The sequence below is a fragment of the Folsomia candida genome, unplaced genomic scaffold, assembly GCF_002217175.1.
Source record: "Folsomia candida strain VU population unplaced genomic scaffold, ASM221717v1 Fcan01_Sc008, whole genome shotgun sequence".
Taxonomy (NCBI): domain Eukaryota; kingdom Metazoa; phylum Arthropoda; class Collembola; order Entomobryomorpha; family Isotomidae; genus Folsomia; species Folsomia candida.
The window spans coordinates 765,442-787,242 of record NW_019091200.1 but is presented as its reverse complement, the minus strand read 5'-3'; the positions used below and the strand labels follow the sequence as shown (position 1 = coordinate 787,242).

General features: G+C 36.9%; 4 protein-coding genes across 9 annotated transcripts; 2 read left to right on the top strand and 2 right to left on the bottom strand.

Annotated features, from left to right (window-relative positions):
* Positions 1-1,038: 1,038 nt before the first annotated feature.
* On the top strand, positions 1,039-4,176 carry LOC110852965. 2 transcript variants are annotated; one of them, XM_022101150.2, is made up of 7 exons: positions 1,039-1,275; positions 1,377-1,674; positions 1,748-2,127; positions 2,280-2,464; positions 2,629-2,784; positions 2,863-3,071; positions 3,156-4,176. In XM_022101150.2, the coding sequence occupies exons 2-7, from the start codon at positions 1,406-1,408 to the stop codon at positions 3,910-3,912; spliced, it is 1,956 nt and encodes a 651-aa protein (XP_021956842.1). In that variant the 5' UTR covers positions 1,039-1,275; positions 1,377-1,405; the 3' UTR covers positions 3,913-4,176. The 2 variants fall into 2 exon arrangements, with proteins under 2 accessions (XP_021956842.1, XP_021956843.1); XM_022101151.2 differs by having other exon boundaries at positions 1,353-1,674.
* Positions 4,177-4,830: 654 nt separating this feature from the next.
* On the bottom strand, positions 4,831-7,728 carry LOC110853052 (syntaxin). 3 transcript variants are annotated; one of them, XM_022101276.2, is made up of 11 exons: positions 7,572-7,728; positions 7,028-7,232; positions 6,740-6,927; positions 6,503-6,667; positions 6,332-6,431; positions 6,175-6,249; positions 5,920-6,111; positions 5,781-5,854; positions 5,560-5,697; positions 5,368-5,478; positions 4,831-5,283 (listed from the first exon to the last, which is right to left on the bottom strand). In XM_022101276.2, the coding sequence occupies exons 3-11, from the start codon at positions 6,773-6,775 to the stop codon at positions 5,206-5,208; spliced, it is 969 nt and encodes a 322-aa protein (XP_021956968.1). In that variant the 5' UTR covers positions 6,776-6,927; positions 7,028-7,232; positions 7,572-7,728; the 3' UTR covers positions 4,831-5,205. The 3 variants fall into 3 exon arrangements, with proteins under 3 accessions (XP_021956968.1, XP_035710188.1, XP_021956969.1); XM_035854295.1 differs by lacking the exon at positions 7,572-7,728 and adding an exon at positions 7,382-7,513; XM_022101277.2 differs by lacking the exon at positions 7,572-7,728 and adding an exon at positions 7,378-7,498.
* A 1,412-nt stretch (positions 7,729-9,140) lies between these two features.
* On the top strand, positions 9,141-15,870 carry LOC110853068. Of its 3 annotated transcripts, XR_004835398.1 has the most exons (12): positions 9,144-9,603; positions 9,676-9,993; positions 10,077-10,242; positions 10,323-10,465; positions 10,605-10,814; positions 10,881-11,097; positions 11,156-11,191; positions 11,274-11,392; positions 12,449-12,688; positions 13,226-13,474; positions 13,570-14,708; positions 15,068-15,870. XR_004835398.1 is itself a non-coding variant. In XM_035854250.1 (11 exons), exons 1-11 carry the CDS (start codon positions 9,540-9,542, stop codon positions 13,737-13,739), a joined length of 1,932 nt encoding a protein of 643 aa, XP_035710143.1. In that variant the 5' UTR covers positions 9,141-9,539; the 3' UTR covers positions 13,740-15,870. The 3 variants fall into 3 exon arrangements, 2 of the variants coding, with proteins under 2 accessions (XP_035710143.1, XP_021956989.1); XM_035854250.1 differs by lacking the exon at positions 12,449-12,688 and adding an exon at positions 11,802-12,041 and having other exon boundaries at positions 9,141-9,603; positions 13,570-15,870; XM_022101297.2 differs by having other exon boundaries at positions 13,570-15,870.
* On the bottom strand, positions 15,761-19,663 carry LOC110852958 (endoplasmin). Its single transcript, XM_022101144.2, has 9 exons — positions 19,471-19,663; positions 19,171-19,376; positions 18,715-19,087; positions 18,507-18,636; positions 17,785-18,421; positions 17,198-17,701; positions 16,700-16,836; positions 16,319-16,553; positions 15,761-16,241 (listed from the first exon to the last, which is right to left on the bottom strand). The coding sequence occupies exons 1-9, from the start codon at positions 19,511-19,513 to the stop codon at positions 16,104-16,106; spliced, it is 2,403 nt and encodes an 800-aa protein (XP_021956836.1). The 5' UTR covers positions 19,514-19,663; the 3' UTR covers positions 15,761-16,103.
* Between the last annotated feature and the right edge of the window lie 2,138 nt (positions 19,664-21,801).

The following is a 21,801-nucleotide window of genomic DNA, read 5'->3' as shown; positions in this document are numbered from 1 at the left end:
CCACTTGCGCCCTTTGAGACGCAAGGGGGGTCTACCTCCACCGACCGGGAAAGCCCTGCCCACGTCGCCGCCTCTGCAACCGCGTTCCCCTAGGGGGCCCGTCTGACCCTCGCCTTACGAGGTGGGAGCGCACCTGTAAATCGGCCCCCATTAAGACTTCGAACTCGGGAACCCGGTCGGCCCCAAGGGGAGGTATCGCTAAAGAGCGGCGTCACCCAAGGGTTGGAGGTAGAGAGCCCCTCTCACTTGCCAAGCGCCACCCGCACTTTTGGCAAGCCCCGCCGGCTCCCCACCCGGTGAGCCTGCTTGGTGGGAGGAGCATTGGAGGGGGGACCTTCCCGTAAGGCTCTCCCCTTGCAGCGTTGCTCCCCCGGACCACCCCTCCAACGGGAAGAGAGTCGGGGCTGTGGGACAAACCACGGGTGGACCCGACTCCCCAGAGAGGCAGGGCGGCCCAAGGGCGCAGCTGCAATGGGGAGCTCACCCAGGGATTCGTCCCCCACGAGCTCCTCCCGCAGACTAAAAAAATTGCGGAACGAGACTTGTACTAGGCAACTTTGTCCCCCCAACCACAAACTGTGGTCACTTTTGCAAGAAAATGGTTCAATGACGGGACTTGAAACTGGTCAAATCATCCTATTTTTGGTAGTAGGGCAGTATGATCTTGCATTTTGTGCATTAAAAGTTTCAAAAAGGTCAGTGAGGGTTTTCAAAACGAGGGGGTGGGGTATGGCTAACATGCGTATAGGAACATCTCACATGTTCCGTGTTTACAATTGTTACAAATAATTCAATTAATTATATCAACGTTGTTGGAGGTGGGAAAATATCGATTCTTATAGTTTTTTGGTCGCTGATTTCGAATCTGAGGTCAGTTTTTTGATTGCGACATCATGGGAAGGGGCACAGGGCCAATTAATTATGTTAAAATAACATAAAATTATAAAGCTGCAAATATAAGGCTGGGTTTGGTGGTAATTTATGAATAAATTAGAAGTTAACAAACTTTGTCAATCGGAGAGTGCTTCCCATCACTACTGCCACCTTGTGATAACTTTTGTAATAATCTTCATGCCAACTTCGTCTCTTCGTCACTCAAAGTTAGTCACCATTTTAATTTTGGTCTTTTCTCCTCACTGAAGAAGATAAAACTGCCTCTAGTAAAAAAAAAGATATCGAAGGGTTGGTTATCTTTTTACGAGCCTGTCGACAAAAGATTGAAGGAACATAAAACTTGAAAGAAGATTTGCTAGAGAAGAAAGAAAATAATACTCGGTAAGTGGGTCAAAGATCAAGTTGTCTTTGATAATCTAACACTTTTTTTATCATAATACTAAAAAATAATTCTTCAGTTTGTAACTGGAGTCTTGTTTTAGGAACAAGTACGACGACTGATTACGCCGAAATGTTGCTTGATAAGGATTTGGGCAGCCTCGAGGGCTGGTGCTATCCGGACCGTCCATTGATGATCAATAGGAAGTACTCGTACAAATTGCTCAATATGCACAGCCCTGACAATTTTTCAATCATCGTGGTGGATCAGACTTCCGTGGTTATTCAAAGGCAGATTAAGGAGGCAATGGATCTTCATTTGCACAACATTGCCGGTTGTGCACCGGTTGACGTTGCTTGTCTGAAGGATAGACTTCCTGTAACTGTCAAATTTGAGGATGGGTATGGGATTTATGTCATTGCTAACAAGCATACGATTACGAACATAATAAATCTATTTTTGTATATTTCATAGGAAATTTCACCGAGCAGAGGTCAATTTAGTTGAAGAGAAGGGCGTGAATGTGTATATGGTGGATTCAGGAGTGGATATTTTGATCTCGGCTGATTCCATATATCCGTCGTCAACAGAACTTTTGAGACTTCCAAAGCTTTCGTTAATGTGTCGTCTTGCTCAAGTTGTCCCATTTGAGGAACAGGAAAAGTGGAAAAAGTATGACTACAAGTCGCTGTTCCAAGGAAAGAATACATCAGTGTTCTCAATTTCTCTAATTGACCGTGGAGTCTCTGAAGTTTGGCTCACGTGTGACAAGAAGGATGTTGGCTTCGAAATGGTTATGAATTTGGGTTTAGCTGATTTTGTTCCGCTAAGTACTCATGGGACCAATGATGAAGGTAAAGATTTCTAATTCCCAATTCATTTACATAATATTTATCGACCTCAATTAATATTGCTAATAAATCAGATCGTTCGATGTTACTATTAGATTAGATATATATATATATATTAATATATTGTAATTTATTTTTTTTTTTACATAATTTAGGGCCACAAATGCTTGGAAAGTATCCTCGATATGATTACAGTGATTGGATTGGACAGAAAATCGGAGTCTTTGGGACGAAGGTTTCAAAAGTGGGATCGAATTTCAAAGTGCATCTTCAACTTCATCCGACTATAATGGAGGCTGTTGATGCTGGATTGTTGAAGTATGACTCTACTTCCAAAGACGTAAGTAATATTACTCCTCAGTCACTACGAACTTGTAGTCTTCACTTCGTAGTACGAAGTCAAGACTACACTTAACTTACACTATACAAACATAAAGTTATTCTATTCGTACCTTCTTATCACTCAATTATTTGTGCTATTAATAATGTGTACTGTTCTTAAAGGCCAAGGACTTTTCAAAGGATATTGGTGATGCTGTTCTTGTTGCGTATGGCGAGGACAAAATGAATTATCGAGCTACCATTTTTCAAAAGTCAAGGGTTGGGTACTTGGTAAAACTGGTAGATTATGGAGACTTTGTCAATGTTCAGGAAAAAGACGTAAGCTTTAATTGTACAAACTAATTACTCTAATAGTTCATGTCGCATTAAATCGTATCGTCATGAATTATGTTTTAGATGCTCAAGATTTCGAAAGAACTCGTTGAGATTCCTGAAGCAGCCACACCCTGCTACTTAATTGAACTATTGGCAGCGGACCCGAGCAAACTTCCTTCAGATGAAACCACCAAGGGCAAATTGATGGAGTTGATTATTGAAAAAAATCTGGAATGTTACATTAGCCATGCAAATTTCATTGATGACGTGGATCCCCGAGAAATTCGAAAGTAAGATAATGAACTATGAAGTAGAGATTTTTAATTATTTAAACTGAGTTTTAACCTTTACACTCGTATCTCTCCCTCCACCAGGTGCGTAGTGACCCTTGCCTCAGAAGAAGGGACACCACTGCTTGATGATTTTGGCCTAAGAAAGCCAAACCTCTGCAAGTATTATACAAACGTTGACCACGAATTTCCCATGATCGACCAGGGTCTTGCAAAGGAATTATTTAGTGGCCCCTCAGCATACATGTCGGGAGTTCAATATGAAGGAGTTGTGTCTTTCATAGAAAATTATGACTCGATTTGCATTCAGCTAGAAGGTGACGACCATCGAGCGGATGGACTAAGTGAAGAACTGACACAATTTTTGAATAATTGGAAAAATGTCCCTCAACTGAATCCTTCATCTCTGATCAATGGAACTTACGTCGCGGCCAGGCAAAACATTGAAGATGATTTACGCTACTATAGAGCTAAAATTTTGGAGGCTTGTCCAGACAAAGATGCGTACAAAGTCGTTTTTCTGGATTATGGAAATTATGATGTCGTTACTTCTGCAATGATAAAACCCCTCCCGTCTTACTTTTGCAAGGACAAAGCGTTTGCTCTTAAAGCCTCAATCCCAATCAAAGTACTCCCCGGTGTAAGTGAAGACGAGGTGTATCACTATGTTGAAAAGTTTACAGAGGAACAAGAGCTTACCGTGTATCTCAAAACTATGGATAACTTAATTTATGCTTGGATCATGTGTATGGACAAAATGCTTACAACATCTTTGATTGAGAGTAAGAATCCCCTCGTCATGCTGATCTTTCCAACCCCAATTATTCCATTGAAAAATTAAAGTAAAACTAAAAATGCGTTTGTTTTTTAGTACTTATGAATGATAATGTTTTTATTTTCCAAATTTACTAATGGTTTGTTATCCAACTATGTATGTCCTTTTTATATTTACTTTACGAGTAGTTTAGCTACTTTTTAGTAGTTATATACATGTAGACATACCTACATACGTTATAACCATACAGGTACACCTACATGTGTTATAGCGGCTTATCTCACAATTGTTACGAATAAAATTATTAATTAAATAATACAATTATTTCGACGTCGTTATCGTTGGGTAAATGTCGATTCTTATGTTTTTTGGTCGCTGATTTTTAATCTGAGGTCAGTTTTTCGATTGGAATATCGTAGGAAAGGGCACATGGCCAAACAATTTTGCTAAAATTCCTCATTAAATCAGTATTCAATCTGATACCAATATATTCTGATTCTATAATACATACATTCTCTGCTAGGGGCGATGGGCCTTTGTTGAGCGTCGATTGACGAGCATCTACGCTAGTAATTACATATCTGAATGATGTATTGAAATTGATGGCACACAATTGACGTTATTTGTGCGAGATTCCGCAACTCACTTGAGGACACAAAATTATAAAGTTACAATTATAAGGCTGGATTTTGTAGTGTGAATAAATTAGAAATTTAAAAGTCGACATAAACTCATATAATTCGGCAGTATATGTCAATCGGAGAGTGAAACATGCTTCCCGTCACAATTTAAGGCTTATTCTCACAAAACGACCGAACATGGGGACCATCAGCCAAATGATAACTTGTTTAGCTGGTGATATGGAAATATGCCCTATTAGAAATTAAGATGTCATACACATTTTAAACAATTCTTCAAATGAAAGTTTGTGCTACATTTCTGGAACGATTTTTTAGAGAGCGTTGAAGTTTGTTTGTTATCTGCATCATTTTAATAAAATGAATGGATGACAATGAAATGTGCTGAGGCTGGAAATGCTACAATTTAAATAATTAGTTTATATGTTGTTATTATACACAATATTTTACATTTTAACTCTCTTCCATCTAAGTTATAATTAATAATTTAAAATGTAATAAATTTTACATTAGTTTTGAACAGTTCATTTATGCAGGACAAAATACAAATTATTAATTGGCAACTTTTACCTAAAAGTAGAACATAGCATGATATGATTATATTTATGTAGGTATTTATAAATCTTTTCTTGCAGTATTTAAGTAGTAATAATTTAATTGATTGTTATAGTTGGTCAGGTTGGTTGCACCGATTTCTTCAGTTCAAAAAGATAGATAAAACTTAAGGCAGTGAGAAATAAATGATTAGGCCGAGCACTATCAAAATTATTATGACAATGATAATAATCCATATTTTTTTCTGAAAATTAAAATAATTAAAAAAGATTAGTTTTCAGCAAGGATTAACTACAAAATATTAATTTGTAAATCTCCAACGGTGTACCTTTCTTGCTTTGGTCTGTAATACTTCGGCTTGTTTTAGCTGTTCTCTTGCTTTCTCCGTGTAGTCTCTCGTAGAAGTTACTTGGGTTTCTATCCTGTCGACGACTTCACCCTGGGTAAGAATAGGAAACAAGTATATATCAATGGTCAAGAAATAAAGGATTTCATTAAATTTTAGTTTTATTTGACTTACTTGACTTTCTACCAACAGAGCCATTTCTAGGAACAAATCGTGCAAATCTTTTAACGACTTTTCAAGTTTAATAATATCGTTGTGACGGGCAGTAACATCTGCTAACATTTGTCGAGCTTCTTCAGCCTGGACGAGAATCTGATAAATAAATCATTAATCAAAAACATGCACGATTTTAGTTCATGGAAAATCCTGCCAAATACAAAGCAATAAGTACTCACACCCTGCGTAAATACTGAAAAATTTCCTTCTTCAATCATATTTTCGATTTCGTCATCACTGAAACTGGCTTCGGCTAAAAGAGAAGATAAAATTTGGACTCGACTCGACATAATACACACAATCACTAATTAATCTTACTAATATTCAACTGCCGTTTTATCCTCGCCTTGCACCTATCTCGGTAATCAACCTGCGCTTTTTGGTAGTCATTCATCACGTCGACAAATTCACGAAGGATGGATGCATGTTGTGTTTTTCGAATTCGGAGACTGGCTGGCGTTTCGTCGTTCTCGATTTCTTCCTCCTCTTGTTTTATTCCTTTCTCAAGGTCTATAACATGAAATAATGAATAATACACATGTACGCATGATTACAGTAATTATTAACTCATACCTTTCAATTTTGCTCGTATGACTTGAGAGCTAGTTTTAATTGTGGACATCAAGGCGTCAAGTTCCTGTTTCTTTTCTGAAAGTTGAAAAGTTAAAAAATTCAGAATTACATACTGACAACAATCATAAGACATCCACATTTTTTTTTAATTACTAACTTTCATCTGGAATTGGTTTGGATAAAATATCGCTGTGATGCGTTCTAACGCTTTTCACATCGGTTTTAAGTTCTTCTATTAATTTGCGGAGATCCTCAACCTGCCAAAATTCCATAAATTTCAACATGGAATGCCAAAAAATTATTTGCGAATGGTAAACGAATCATCTACCTGTCCAAAAAATTGGTCCATCCCATGCAATCTCGCCATCTCAATTTGCAATACGACCGTCCCATCCGTTCTTGTGTAGGAAGCTGTACCATTGTTTCCTTCGAAATTGTTACTGTCGCCCCCTGTGGCATCACCATCACCGTCCACATCCGGTGAAATGTGTGCCTAATAAAGATCACATCACACAAGTCATGTTCTTATCCTTGCTGATTAATATTATGGTGGGGTAAACTTTACCCTTTTCCGCAATTCGGCTAATCTGTCCCTTGTCATTATGATTCTTGTATTGCAAAAACTTTCACTGCTAAAACGACGACGATGAATTTGACGGACTCAATTTACTATGCAGTCCTTACATTTCCGGCTGACTGATAATAATTATTGACTAGCATTCCGTCTTCACTTTTCCGCAAAGTTTGTACAATCTGATCAAACAAACAATTATTATTTCAGCAAAGACATGCTAATCACTGAATAAACATTAAGATCACAAAATTGCAGTAAAAATAAACCAGTTTCATTTACCTCTGTTGTAGTCGAACCTTTAATTAATCCAATCCAATTCTTAGAGTGTACTTAAAACTAAAAAGTAACTGAACCCACTAATTGTTCATCAAACGGTCAGGGTGGCTATGACAAATCAGTCACAGGTGTTGTGATGTGATCTCTATCCAGTCGAAGTAAGTTATGATGACGATTTTACATTACATAGATTATTTTATGACTGGACCTGCAATTACATATTTACAACCAATTAATTAATGACTCATCTGCAAACAATTCTCTTCACATCACACATTCACTTTACACTTCTTAAATTTTTTCTCCGACAAGTCCAGATTTCATTTATGATTAACTAAGTTAATTTAACTTACTCACTCTAATTTACTTGGACAATCGTTAATTAACAATAACACCCGGACCGACCCAACCCAAGTATTACATACATAAAACATATTTTTGTGTACAGGGCAGTCCTTTCTCCAAGGATTTTATTATGACTCAATAATCACAGCCGCGATAAGATAAAGATAACACGGCAATAAACGATGATAACCACGTCACTTACCGAACAATTACTTTTACCGGATCGAAGAATAGAGATGATACAAATAATTCACCAACTCAAAACATAAGCAACAGGCACTTGTTGCATCTACACCCAGTTTCTAAATATATGGCTCAACCTCCCATAACAAGATCGGGAGGGTGGATTTGAGACAAGGAAAAATCTAATCTATCTGGAATTAAGAAACTTTTTAGAATTTCGAAAATTGTTAAAAAATAAATTTTATCCAATCAGTATCAACAAATTCGCAAATTTAGTAGGTTTCTGAACTTTGTGGTTAACCACCAATAGTTAATGAAATAACTCATTTGACTAAAATTTGTGTAAATAATGAATGGTAAAAAAGAACTAAATCTGAGCTCAGTTGCAAGTTTTTACCAAAATTCCTACGATATAATAAATTACAAGTCATGGAACCACACTTACATTTTCCTTGAGGAACAATAATTATGAAAAGGACGTTTCCTTCCTTTTAACTTACGGTCATGTCATGGAGTATAATTATTTTGCATAAATTATATCACCTTCATTTAATAATTATTATTATTGTAACTGCGAAAACATGACAATTATACCAATTACGTACAATAGTTCTATTGTGGGGTATATGAATTTTTAATGTGTAACAATTACAAATAGCATGGAAAATTATGTGCGCTAGCTTTCAAGTATTCTAACTTCATGCTGTACAATAAGATGTACAACCATGTAATTTTTTCATCTGGAGAATTTTCGTTATACTTTATAACATTCCAAAGACATCTTGAATTTTAAGGTTTCATCAAGTTTCATGCTTGAAAATTACGTTCAATTTAACTTGCCCTTACCATCATTTTAATGTCATTTAAAACTTAAAAATTTTACAAGGTACGCGACATGAATTGCATGAATTGCATGCAACACATATAAGTAAAAAAAATAGAAGCTCATAACTTTATGAGTCATATAAGATCATGACAAACTTTTCAACAATCTGCCAGGATCGAATTTCAGCATTGACTGTGAAACATAAATCGTTCTCAGAAAGTCCAAAGTGAAAATCATATCGGATCGAATTGACGTATTAGTTATGTAGTCTGTAGACCCATAATATATTTAATCTCATATTGCATACTGTTCATTTAGCATACATGACAGAAGATACAGGCTCAAATTCTTATTTGTCCTCTATTGGAGTAGAATATTATTTCAAAACTCTTTCGCATTTCAAATTGCATATTTTTTATACTACAAGAGAGCAAAAGCAATGGATGGAACGGAACCACTTCAAACTCCAAAAACCAACCCTTCTCATTTTTTATGTACACAAACTTCAATTCAATCTCTCTCCTTATACGTTTCTAGTAATAAGACAAGAAGAGAAACTATCACGACAGGTATGGATGGATACGGACAAACCTGTGTAAACCATGGACAGGTGCATGGCCATTGTGTTCCTATGTTTTTTAGCACCGTGTTCCATAGCTCTGCAGTGTTGTGCCAGCGTTGTCGTTAGTTATTATGAGGTAACATTGGATCCGAGGGTGGAATAAGATGCCTGGCCTGGACTATGTACTAGAACTGTATGTATGTACACATAGTATATATGTAAACTACAATGGTGTATGCTTAAAAAGTTGAATCATAATAATATCACCTCCATTGCATTAGATAACTAGCAAAAACGAAGAGTCAAATAGCTTTTCTTTTAAAAGCGTACGCAGCGAAGGTGTGGTTTGGTTTCGCGAAAAAAAACTGTTACTGGATTGTTGTGGAGTGGAATTTGTATATATTCAGTAGCCAAAAATCTAAGTTTTGCAAATATCGTCTAAATTAATTAGTCTAAATTAATCAAAATTACTGCCTAATGAATCCAAGACATATCTTTCTATCTATCGGTAAAACAAAGTCTGCAAAATAAAAGTTTTTCCGACATTTAACTCATGCGAAATCTAGAAACGCTTAGAGCTACGAAATAAAATCATTAAGATGAGCGGATCAAGATCTCAGTTTCACTCTAGACATCGTAAATTATGGCATCTCATCATCACTGGTAAAAAATCTCAAGATCTAAATTGATGATAATTTCGAGAAGCACTAATTCTAGCAACTTATCTAATTGCAGCCTTGACCTTACTGCCATATCACCCCACAAATTCGCAGTCCCCCTTCGAAGTCCCCACTTATCGTCAGTACGCCCCCGGAGAGCGGCTCAAGCCCGAACACGTTGTACCCATCGTCATCCGAGGGGCGTGGTTCTCTCGAGAAAAAAATGTCAACACTTTCACCGAATTTGACGACAAATCAATGTCCAGCCGCGGCATTCTGGTCGATCTTAAAGAAGAATTTCATGTCAATTACACCCTAATTTTCAAATCTGAAAACTGTTTCCATTGTGTCCGCATCAACGTGAGGACGGTCAACATATTGGAGAAAATCGAGAGTACGTTATAACCAAAATTCAATAAATGTGGTATTAATGCTTAAATAATACTTAAATTATCGTCGTCATCATCATTTTTTTAGCCGGATGTATCAACTTTCCCACTAACCGAGATCCCCCCACGATGGAGGAAGTTTGTCAGAATCTGAACCCAGATCAAAATTTGATTACACTTTTTTCTGAAAATCCCGTCCCCGTAAATTGCCGTTCCAGTTTGGAAGGCGTTTGGCAGTTCGCGTATCAAAATAGGTATGGCAAAATGAAATAGCAATAGGCACATTAAATATTTTTAAATATTCACTCTCAACAACATGTCCTCAAAAACACAGGTTTCGGTTCACCGGCGAGTGTGACAACCCTGAAGCGTCGATTCAATCCTGCCAAACGCCTGGGACCCAATTTTTGATCACGAATCAAAAGTTTAATATTACATACAAGGCATGTGAGGGAATGACGGGCACGTTTGATGGGAGTAAGTAGTAAATCTTTGCAAAAAATTGATAGATAGAAATCAAGCTCTCAATTATAATGCTATTTTTTGTACCAATATTTTTGTCATGTAACTTTATGCTTTTAATATCATAACTGACCATGAACTCTGACCTTTCTAGCCGTGGAGTACAGCTGCCTGGGGGACTGGTTTATCGGAAAGAATCACTTTTTTGCCGTCGTCAACACAAAAGAATCCCGAAAGGATGAAAAGTATCGATGTTTCCTGCGAAATCGGGACGATGATTTATTTCTTGCTGCATCCATCACAGCCGAATGTAACACGATTAAAGGGTCTGAAAGTGCACCTGAACGGTTACGAATGACGCCAGGTGGACAAAAATTGGTTTATAATTAATTTAAACACTAGTTAATTAAGTAAATTGTGTAAATTCCAGTCAAATCCGAAATTGTCACACCATCATGTAAACTGCCCCAAAATTATACTGGAGATTGGATCAACACTGCCAATCTTGATGGTGACGTAGTAATTAATTCGACCCACATTGTCGAAACGTGGTGGCCTGACGAGGGTCGTTATCGTAAAACGGTCTACGTCTGCAAGGAGAAGAGAGGATCGAGATATCTGATGGCCAGGTTGACGGTGGATGGATGGTAAGAATTTTGTGCCCTTAAAATTTTAGAAAATTAAATTTTCCTAATTGACTTCCAGCCAAAAGGATTACGTCTGCTTTGACTTTGTTCCGAGGTATATAATTTTCTTTCTTAATTCTATAACTAAATAATTAAAATTAAATAAAAGCTAAATTGTACCAATTCATTTTTTTCAGACATCACAACATAATCCGTTTCAGGAAAAGCACTGCCCTGATTACGGAACAATTTTCTACGGTTTGTTCCTGGGTACAGTTTAAGAACGCGGATCAATGGAAATATGATCTTTTACTGGGTCAGTTTAATTTTTTCTTGTCTTTTCCTTATCAAATTTCATGATATTCAATGAAAAATGAAATGCATATTCAACAAAAATGCATGAAGCATGAAAACTCACATAAATTGCATGATCTTGTGTTAAAAATAATAACGCATGAAAAATATTAACAAAACGGCGTCACGTAACTTACAAATCTAAGAAAAATTCTGATTTAATTTGCAAAATAACACTAAATAAGTAATTTCACAAATATTTTGCACACAATTCCCACAACTTGGTATAATTCTTCTTTCACTATATTGACCAAGCATGCAAGCTTTCACTCTCTACATACTCTCAAATCCTAAATTATTTTACATGCAAAATTATGACTCTGATTTTACTCACTCACAACTAAAAATTGTCACCCAATTACGAAATCCAGTCAAGAATCCGGACAACATTCCTTGTCCAATATCCGGCTATTATCAATTCCATCAGACCGGAAGTAACCCCATGGTGTCGCGGATAATGAACGGAATCACGGACTCGCCTCGACCTCGATTAAGCTGCAACAGGAACATTTCCTCCTTCAAAGTGTGTGACGCTGAGAGGAAGGAAATTGTTGTGGATGTGGAGGAAAATGTGTGCGTCGACTATTTAGGCAGACCCCTCGACATTTACAGTAAATAATACATAATCACTGAAAAATACATAATTTCTTCTCCCTCAACTTTCTCCGACTTTCACCGCGACTCGATTCCTATCTCAATTTGTTTTACTTACTTGCTACTACATCATCTCAACTGCTTTATGATTAATAATGTGCGAAAAATAATAATTGCGAAAAACCTAAAAACAGCGAAGTACTTACCCGTACATATCAGTGGCATTTACGTATGTGTCATAATTTATAATTTTAATTGCATTTACAGACAATTACGTAGACGTAGATGTATCGTTAATAATTAGTGTAGATTTTTGTGTCCGTAAAGTAGTTTCACATATTGCATAAAATTCAAACTAATTCATAACCTAACGTATATTCACCTTTAAGGAATTTTAAAATTCTTGTAAACTTCTCTACTTTAGCCAAGAATCCGGTACCAATCCGATGCCCGGTCGCAGGAAAGTTCAACTTCACTCAGACGGGTGAAGTGCCCTTCGAAACTCGAATTTTAGGTGGTGTAACACACTCTCCTAGACCGGGGACATACTGCAAGGTCAATATTTCCGACTTTTCCGTGTGTGATCAGGATCAAAAGGAGATCACGATTGATGAAAATTATTGTCTAACTGTTGACTACTTGGGAAGGCCGGTCGATATTTACAGTAATTCAATATTTCCATGTTTCTTAATAATTTTGGTGGGTGGGTGGTTCGGATTGGGTTTGGTTGCCTTTTGGTTAATTTGTCGTGGTATTTATAGTTTAGTTTAGTTTGGGTGTGGCATTTAATTAATTTGCTTATAGTCGAATTTGAAAACGAGCATTGGTTTTGGTCAGTAGCATCAAGCATATTATTTACATCCGTATAAATAATTAAAGCAGGTTGCTGAATTTCTAAATAAATTAAGTAGCATAATAATTATTCGCCTTGTGTGTTAAGTTGGTAATTTTAGTGAAATATGTAGTAATTTTGGGTATAATAATTTAACTTTTCTATAATTTTAGTTTACGAGTACAAGTTTCTTTACTTTTCATCATTTAAATATGTTTTTCCTACTTTTCCATTCTTATCTCGTTTATTCCCCCATTTCGAAACTTTATAATTTTTACGCTTTGCTGCCACATATAAAATGCTACCAGCTCTCTTAACTTTCCAACTTCAAAAATTTGATCAGAACTAAATCATTTATTTCTCCGAAAGGTGATCCCGACTACAAAATGAAATGTATCGGATACTGGAAAGAGAACTTGAAGTCGTACCTCATCACGTACGACGAGCTGGACGCGTTTTCCCGATATCGCTGCTGGGTGTATCAACGCTCCGACCTCAATCGTGTCCTTATGTCACTCTCACTCGGACCTTTTTGCTCCCTCATCCAGGACGTCGACAGTTACGACAACAAGCATGGCGCAGCCGTCGCCCTGGTCATGGAAGAGTACGAGAGAGAACGTGAGTTACTATTTAAATTTTTATGAAATTTTGAAATATTTCAAAATTCGAAGGATAATTCACTCGGTCACGATTTTTCTTTTTGCGGTACACAGGAGATCAATGTCCCATGTTCTTTGACGACGGTGCCAACCCATATAAAGAGGAAGAGGAAAGAATTATCACATTTTTTAAAGGAAACTCTGCCACGTCTCTGATGAATCAAGAAACATTGCCATTTTTTAGCTTAATTCTACTAAAAATTGTATTCCGCTTACTTTCATAAATTACAAGGGAATGATTTTTATGGATTTTACTTTTCTATATCTTGCATCAAAGAATTTGAGAGATTGGATGTTGTAATATTTATATTTTGATAATTTTATTCCATGACACGGTAAGAATTTCTTACTAAGAAAGAGGAAACTTTTTTATGAATCTGTAATTTTGTACAATTTTGATAACTGTCTGTGGTTTGTGTTGGTGTGTGAAATGAGTTTAATAACAAATACAAATAGATACATTTTTTATGAGAAAATAAGACTATCATGGACTCAACTATTTTTAAAGTATTTTATGCATTTCTACATAACAATTGCGCTTGGCTATGTATTGGTTTTATTTATTTGTTAAAGAAGTCACAGTTTATTTACTAAATTTCATATAGATTTTTTGCCGACGATTTGGGAAAAATGAAAAAAAAATTTAGAACATTTCCTTATCAATTCTGATTTTCCTAAATGATAAAATCTCTTTGATAACGTTAAATTAATGTCTGTGGATGACAGGTATGAAAACATGAGACACCGACATAAAAGAATGAATTTTACAGTCTCCTAGCTTGAGACCGTACATCAACCCTTTCACAATATTAATCTGTATTAAGTATATTCCAAAAATGCAACCCAAAAATAGAAGTGAAAGTATGAGCATATTATACATAAACATATTTAGTCTAAACTGGTTCAACTTTTTCGTACTTTATATTCCACATTCATCACATAATAAATGTATTAATCAAATAGTTACATAATATCTATGTAGATAACTACTGTATAACTCATTTCATTGTCAAACACAGCGTGTACAGTTTGTAAACTTTCTCCGTTATTAAATCTAATGTACTTGTCAAACATATAACAAATCTACAACGATGGATATCAATGGGGGACAAAATACTACATATTTTATTAAGACTGACCTACAGGAAGACTTTCAGGGTCAGCAGCCAGTGGTACAATGCAAAGACGAAAAGGTAACTTTGCATACTGGTGTAAGTGATGACTTTTAGACCCTGTGTATTTCTGAGAAAATTGCAATGCATTGACCGGTTATGACAGATAAGTAACATTTGGGTCATCCAGCAGCTAGTGCTTACACCACGCTTTATATTTGTTAGTCCATATTAATTCCAGTATTAAAATACTACATAATTCTGACATGATCTACTACTGATTAGTCCTTTTGCATATATGTACCATTCTCTATATTTTATAAATCGTTTTGCATTCAGTTCCTGCGTGCAGACTGTTCGCTAAATTTTACATCTAAATTAAACCATTTGATAAGCTATCAATGATAACTATATAATACGTATATGTGTGCATTTTTTAGGTCCTTGTGCAGGATATACAGGTTACGAACGCTTTTAGGACAAAGCCGACCAGATGCACGGAAAGAGGGGGAGTGCCCGAAGTAGAAACATTTGACAGCAACGTAACCCTGAGATTTTATTTCAACCCTCAACAACCGACCGTGGCCATTTTGTCGCCATCAGTCGTACTCGGAGGTGACCATATTGTCAAAAAAGTGCTTGTGACGCCATCAACGAGAGCAGTCCATGTACCCGTTAACCAACTATTCTCTGCAACGCAAATTCTACAAACCGTTCAAATTGACAGTAGTTTGTATTGTTTTATTTTCGACTGCATGTACGTTGCTCAACAGGCACGACAAAAGTGGGGAACTATGTCGCACATAGTAGAAAATCGCGGATAAGTAATAATTCTACTTCAAACCATTTTTGTAATATTTTTTAAAATGCAAATTTTCCACGCCAAAAAGTCTATTGCTAAAATAGATAAAAATAGTAAAAAAAATATAAAGATCATCCGGAAATATGTTGGAATTTCTGTTTGAATGTAAGATGTAAAAATCCAAATCGATTATATTTTTCATGCTCAATAATGAGAATTGTAGAATAATAAAATTTGATAAGTATATAATTATTTTACAATAATTATACATATTTATTTCCCGTGCACAAAATGTATTAAAAAGAAATCAAAGAAATGAATGCTGGATAAATACAATTGAAGTCGTTGGTCGGTTTAGTTTTATTGGGAACTTAACAATGTAATTATGGTTGAATAATAATCTCACGGAACTTACTTATAAAATAATAATAATAATGAGAACCATCCCGACACAAAACCCCAATACTTAAGACAAAAGAGAGTACACGTTCAAGAAATTACAATTTTGTTCCTTTACAAACAAACCCCTCCTTATTTGATCAGTAGATTTTGTATAAATTACATAATAAACACGAATAAATAATTACTGTTCTCCTTGTTCCTCCTAATATTACTATTTATAACGTGGTAATGACTTAATTTCACTGGAATTTATGTTTTTAAGTAAACTCTTTTCACAATTCGTCGTGTTCCGAATCGACAGAATCGCCATCGTCATTCCGGTCAGACCTGGACGACGAGGAGTCATCTTCTTCCGCGTCCTCTTCTGGAACTAAATCTTCCTCTGGAGTGTCGGGCTCTTCCTCATCGATCTGACAAAGTAAATTGTTTTAACGTTAGTTAATTTGTATTAAGTGACAAAGACTAAAAATTATAATTAATTGTCTACCTCTTCATCCATCGGAACTCCTAAGCTTTGACGCATCATTTTCTCTACTGTCTCGGCAAAGTCGACCGTGTCCTTGAGCATGTAACCCGATCGGAGAGTTGCTGTTCTGAACAAGGTGAGTGCCGTCTCTTTCGCAACAGCGTCAGTAGGATCGTCGTTGATTCGGCGGAGGAGTTCTTTAATCAAGGGATGGCGTGGATTGACCTCCAGCGTTTTTTTCTGATTCAAATAATATCTGCAAAATAATTAGCAAATTACGGATTAGAACCTAATTCACATTTAATTATAAAATTGCATGCAAAACGTGCAGGTTACTTCTATTTTGTTATCTACTAGTTAATCACTAAAATATAACTAAATAAAAAGTGTATGTTCTCCTACTCTCGACTAATATCGTTTTGTTTGGAGTGCGTTTGTGAAACAATAATTCGCTCCATGTTCCCTGTCCATCCAAATTGGGAGGTGACAAGTGCGCAGGGACTTTTGTCAAGACGTTCACTGACTGTGGCTTTGAGAATCTGGAAAAACAAGTGCAGAATGTGGTTAATAAATGACTAAGTTTCTTACGATTTCGCTTGTTCGTCCTGCTTTTGATGTGTGTTTGAGAGAGCCATTCGTTCCATGTGACCTGTCCAGGAATGAGTTCCTGCGACCAGGGCACACGGCGAGATTTCGAGGCGATTGGACACGACGGCCTTTAATATCTGATAGCACGAGTATTAGGATAAAACAACTTACGCCGAAGGATTTTAATATGTTGGAATGAAAATATAATGGATTTGTAATCGAACCAAAAAAATGGAAATGAAATTGATACGAATTTAGCAAACTCAGTTGAACACAAACAAAATGAAACCAGATAAATAAATAATTAACTACCTGATCCTTCAATGCATTTTCTCCCAGCCATTTTGTCAATGGTTCGAAGACCTTTTGGGTCTCGGCAATCTTTTCCTTGCTCTCGTTCAGCGTCAATCCCTCCTTGGCCACGTTCTGGAACTTCTTTCCCTCGAACTCGGGCAGGGCGCCGATGCAATACTCGTCAATTGCCTCGGTGAGATAGATCACTTCGTAGCCCTTTTTTTGAAGTCGCTCCACAAAAGGAGATTTCTCCACCTCCTCTCGAGATGACCCTGCCACGTAGTAAATCGCGTCCTGTTTGTCCTTCATCCTCGACACATAGTCCGTCAACGAGGAAGTTCCTGTGGGTGAGGCGGATGTGGCGAATCGGAGCAACTTGGCGAGGCGAGACTTGTTTGCTGTGTCTTCTACAACGCCGAGCTTGATGTTAGTGGAATACTCCTTCCAAAACTTTTCATAGTCTTCACCCTCCAATTTTTTAAGCATGTCGAGTGTTTTACGGATAAGTTTTTTCCTAATGACCTGAACATCAAATATTAAATTAATTTTTATGAATTAAAGTTTCACTTGGATAAATATTTAGCAGCACTAACAAATAACTATACCTTGATAAGTTTGCTTTGTTGTAAATTCTCTCGTGACACGTTGAGAGGTAAATCATCGGAATCGACAACACCACGAACAAAGGCCAAGTAGTTTGGCATCATTTCCTGGAAATCATCAGTGATAAAGACACGTCGCACGTACAATTTGATGTTATCAGTTCGGGTTCCATATTTGTTGAAGGATTCCGCTGGTTGGACGGTAGGGAGGAACAACAGAGCCTTAAACGTGACTTCACCCTCCGCGATGAAATGCGTGTGTGCGAGAGCCTTTTGAGTATCTTTGGTCAAACTCTTGTAAAACTCTTCATACTCGGACTCTTCAACTTGAGCTGGTTTTCGTGTCCAAATGGGTTTCGCGTTGTTGAGAAGTTCCCAGTCATGGATGGTTTTAGAGACTTTCTTTGTTTTTGGCTTGTCCTCATCCACATCTTTAGACTCGACTTGTGCCTCGTCTTCCTCAATGGCGTCCTCTTTCTTTTCCGATGTGGCGTCGTCGTCATCTAGGGGAACTTCCTCTTCGACCGTCTTCTCGGTCCAGAGATAAATTGGGAAATTGATAAATTGCGAGTATTTCTTGACAAGTTCGCGGATGGTGGATTGGTCGAGATAGGTGGAGGCTTCTGGTTTCATTTGCAGACTGAAAACGATTCAACCATGACAGGATAGTGAAAGGCAATATAAATTATTGTAAAACGTGGACATTAAACTTGTATTTGTCGCACCTAACTTGCGACCCACGTTTCAAAGTTGGTCCTCGTGGATCTTCGGCAACAGAGAATTGGGCAGCGTCCGACTCCCAGATGTATTGTTTGTCATCGTTCGATTTGCTAGTGACGATAACTTTGTCCGCAACTAGATGAAAAAATTGTAAGGTAACTTTTAAAACAACTTTTTACAAAATATTAAAAAAATTAAATGAACTCAGCTCACCCAAGAATGAGGAATAAAATCCAACCCCAAATTGACCAATCAAGTCGGATAACTGTTGCGTATCCGCCGCTTCCTGCATCTTACTGAGAAATTCACTTGTTCCGGATTTAGCAATTGTTCCCAAATTGCCGACCAACTCCTGTCTAGTCATACCAATCCCTGTATCCGTGATGTGAAGTAGTTTACCTTCCTTATCAACACGAATCCGTATACTTAATTCTTTCTCGGCGTCAAGAACAGAGCTATCAGTGACGGAGAGGAGACGAATCTTATCAAGGGCATCGGACGCATTGGAAATTAATTCTCGAAGGAAAATCTCCTTATTCCGGTAGAGCGAGTTAATGATAAGTTTCATCATACGGCTAACCTCCGCCTAAAAGTAGCAAAGAAACAATTTATTGTAGTCAATCTCGCATTAATTATTCATGAAATTATATACAAAAACAATGAACTTACTTGAAACTGAAATTTATCCGCCTTCTCCCGTATTTCTTTTAGTTGAGCTACCGAAAGTCCATCCAACTTTATTGCTTCTTCTTCACGTTTTACTAACTCATCATCCGTTCGAGATCCTTCTCTTCCTGCGCCGAGGTCAAGATTTACAGTCGCCGAGTCGCCAGAATCTGGATCAAACTTTAAGTCGGCAGATACGCTGTGGAGGCCTGCAGAAAAAAAATATAGTCAAAATTCCAATTCAGTCGAAGTACCTACAAAGTAATTTTCAGAATTACAGTAGGTAACTATTATTTTACTCACCCACGATAAGGAGAAGGCCGAAAACGACCCATGACTTATCCATCTTGATAGAAAATTTCCACCCGATTTCAATTTCCTTTGACTATAGGAAACAACACCTCACTTTTTTTGACACGATGTCAACGTCTTCGTCTCCGAGTGCGAAATGCAATTCAATCGCCGGATTTTGTAATGTAAAAATGTAAGTAGTAAGCAGAGTGGCCACTGAGACGAGTCCACGGTACGAAAAATATATTTGGCTGATGCTGATTGGCTTTCACGTTCCCCTGGCAAAGTTTGGCCGATTCCCGGAAAATATCCCAGTTGTAGACTTGCCCCGGGTACAGATTCGGGCATTTTACCCGAAAATTTTTACCAAAATTATATTTTGGCATGATGAAAGTGAAAAAATTCGCAAGTTTTATGAAATTATAATATAACGACCTTAGAATTTCAGGATTTATTGAATACATGATCATGTAAAGTCCAAATAAAGGACTAAATTCATAAAATTTTTAATTACAAAATTACAAACTAAAAATTTGTAAATTTGTGATGCTTTGTCTCGGTTTGTAATTTTTGTAATTTTTGGGTTTACCAATATTTTTCACTTTTACGGATTTATTCAGGATTTCATCAACATTCATATGACATTTTATCCTCCAACTTATGCATTTATTTTAATCCGCATCTAATATTAAGGATTATTAGCACCCACCATGATACAGGATATCATTTCCATGCAGATCCTCCACCTCCTCCCCCTCCTCTAATTCCTTTCTATTCACACCCAATTCAAACATCTTCCTCCTCATCTGCTAAGTAATTGAATCAGCACTAAATCCCCAAAAAAAGCTCAGAACCCGAAAAAAACCCCATACACAAAGCAAGCCAAGTCGGCCAAGGAGCTTCCTTTTCGAGTACGCGATGTCAGTAAAGGTCGTTATTTTTTGTGAGGATTTTCTAATCCAGATTTATGACTCGTAAAATAAAATTCTACTATCCCACCGACTCTGGGACTAAACGGAATCCTGTATGTAGAACCAACCCCATCCATCCTTTTTACTCCTTGTTTGTGAATGAATTTTATTTCGGATGTCTAGAACATTTTATACGTAGATTTCCCTTCCCTTCGACGATACGGATGGATTTGGTTATCTTCGTGAACTGTGTGTTGCATTTCGTTTGTGATGATGCGATGAGACCCAGGAAAAGATGACATATTGTATTTTTACTTTATTTTTACGACTTATTTCATACAGTAAAAAGGACATGATGTTGATGACGACGACGGCGACGAGACGAATTTGAGGATGGCATGATTGACGTATGTATAAAAATGCGTATCGTGTGTGTTTGGTCGGCGGAAAGTACAAACCGCTCGTTACAAACCCCTCGTTTCAAACCGCTCATTACAAACCCGGCTCCTTACAAACCGCTTATTACAAACCCGCTCAATATAAACCCGGATCATTACAAACCCCGCTCATTATAAACCCAGGGCACATAATCCCAAAAATTAAGTTCGTAAAATGTCTAAATATTCAAACAAGTTTTCCCAATGTTTTTTTTAAAAATAGGATTTCATTTCATTTTAAAAATTCGATTTTAGACTTCTCAAAGGAGCGAACTCGCAAATGAAATGAAGCGTTACGGACATGGAGATAAATAGATTAGGGAATAACAATATACCTTACACTATACACTCTTCATATTTTCGTGATTCTTGTGATTTCAAGTACAAATTAAGTCCTTAAAAACCTACAGTGCAGACTCCATATAGCCCGAGTCAGGGACATAGTCCCTGACTCAATAAGTCAGAGCCCGCTTCTAAATTCTTTTCCGAACTGACCGACATAATATCACCAACTTCCGTGTTGTGGATGGTTAAAAGTTTGTTAGATAGTTTCTATTATTTGGTACCAAATTTTTGAATTAGTTACAAATCATGTGCCTTGACCACCATGACCAGTGGCTTCTTTAACAACCTGAAGTTCTAAGCTGTATGTATGTGCTATTCAGCCTCCAAATCAAATTTCAGCTCGATATAACGATTTTTAAAAATCAGTATGGGTCACCCCATACTGATTGCACTCTGGTCACTTTGGTCTGGTTGCACTTTGTTCACTTTTAACTTCATATTCTTTAATTAGCAGTCATTAAGTATCATTGTGCCGGATTTCATCTTTTTAAAACAATTTCTAAAAATCGGTATGGGTCACCCCATAGGGTCACTCATGATGAAAATTTTTCCAACCTGAAGTTATTTTTTTCTATTAGGAGCCATTAGCAACCTCTGTACCAAATTTCAGCTCTCTACAACAATTTTGAAATTTTGGTGCATAAGACCCC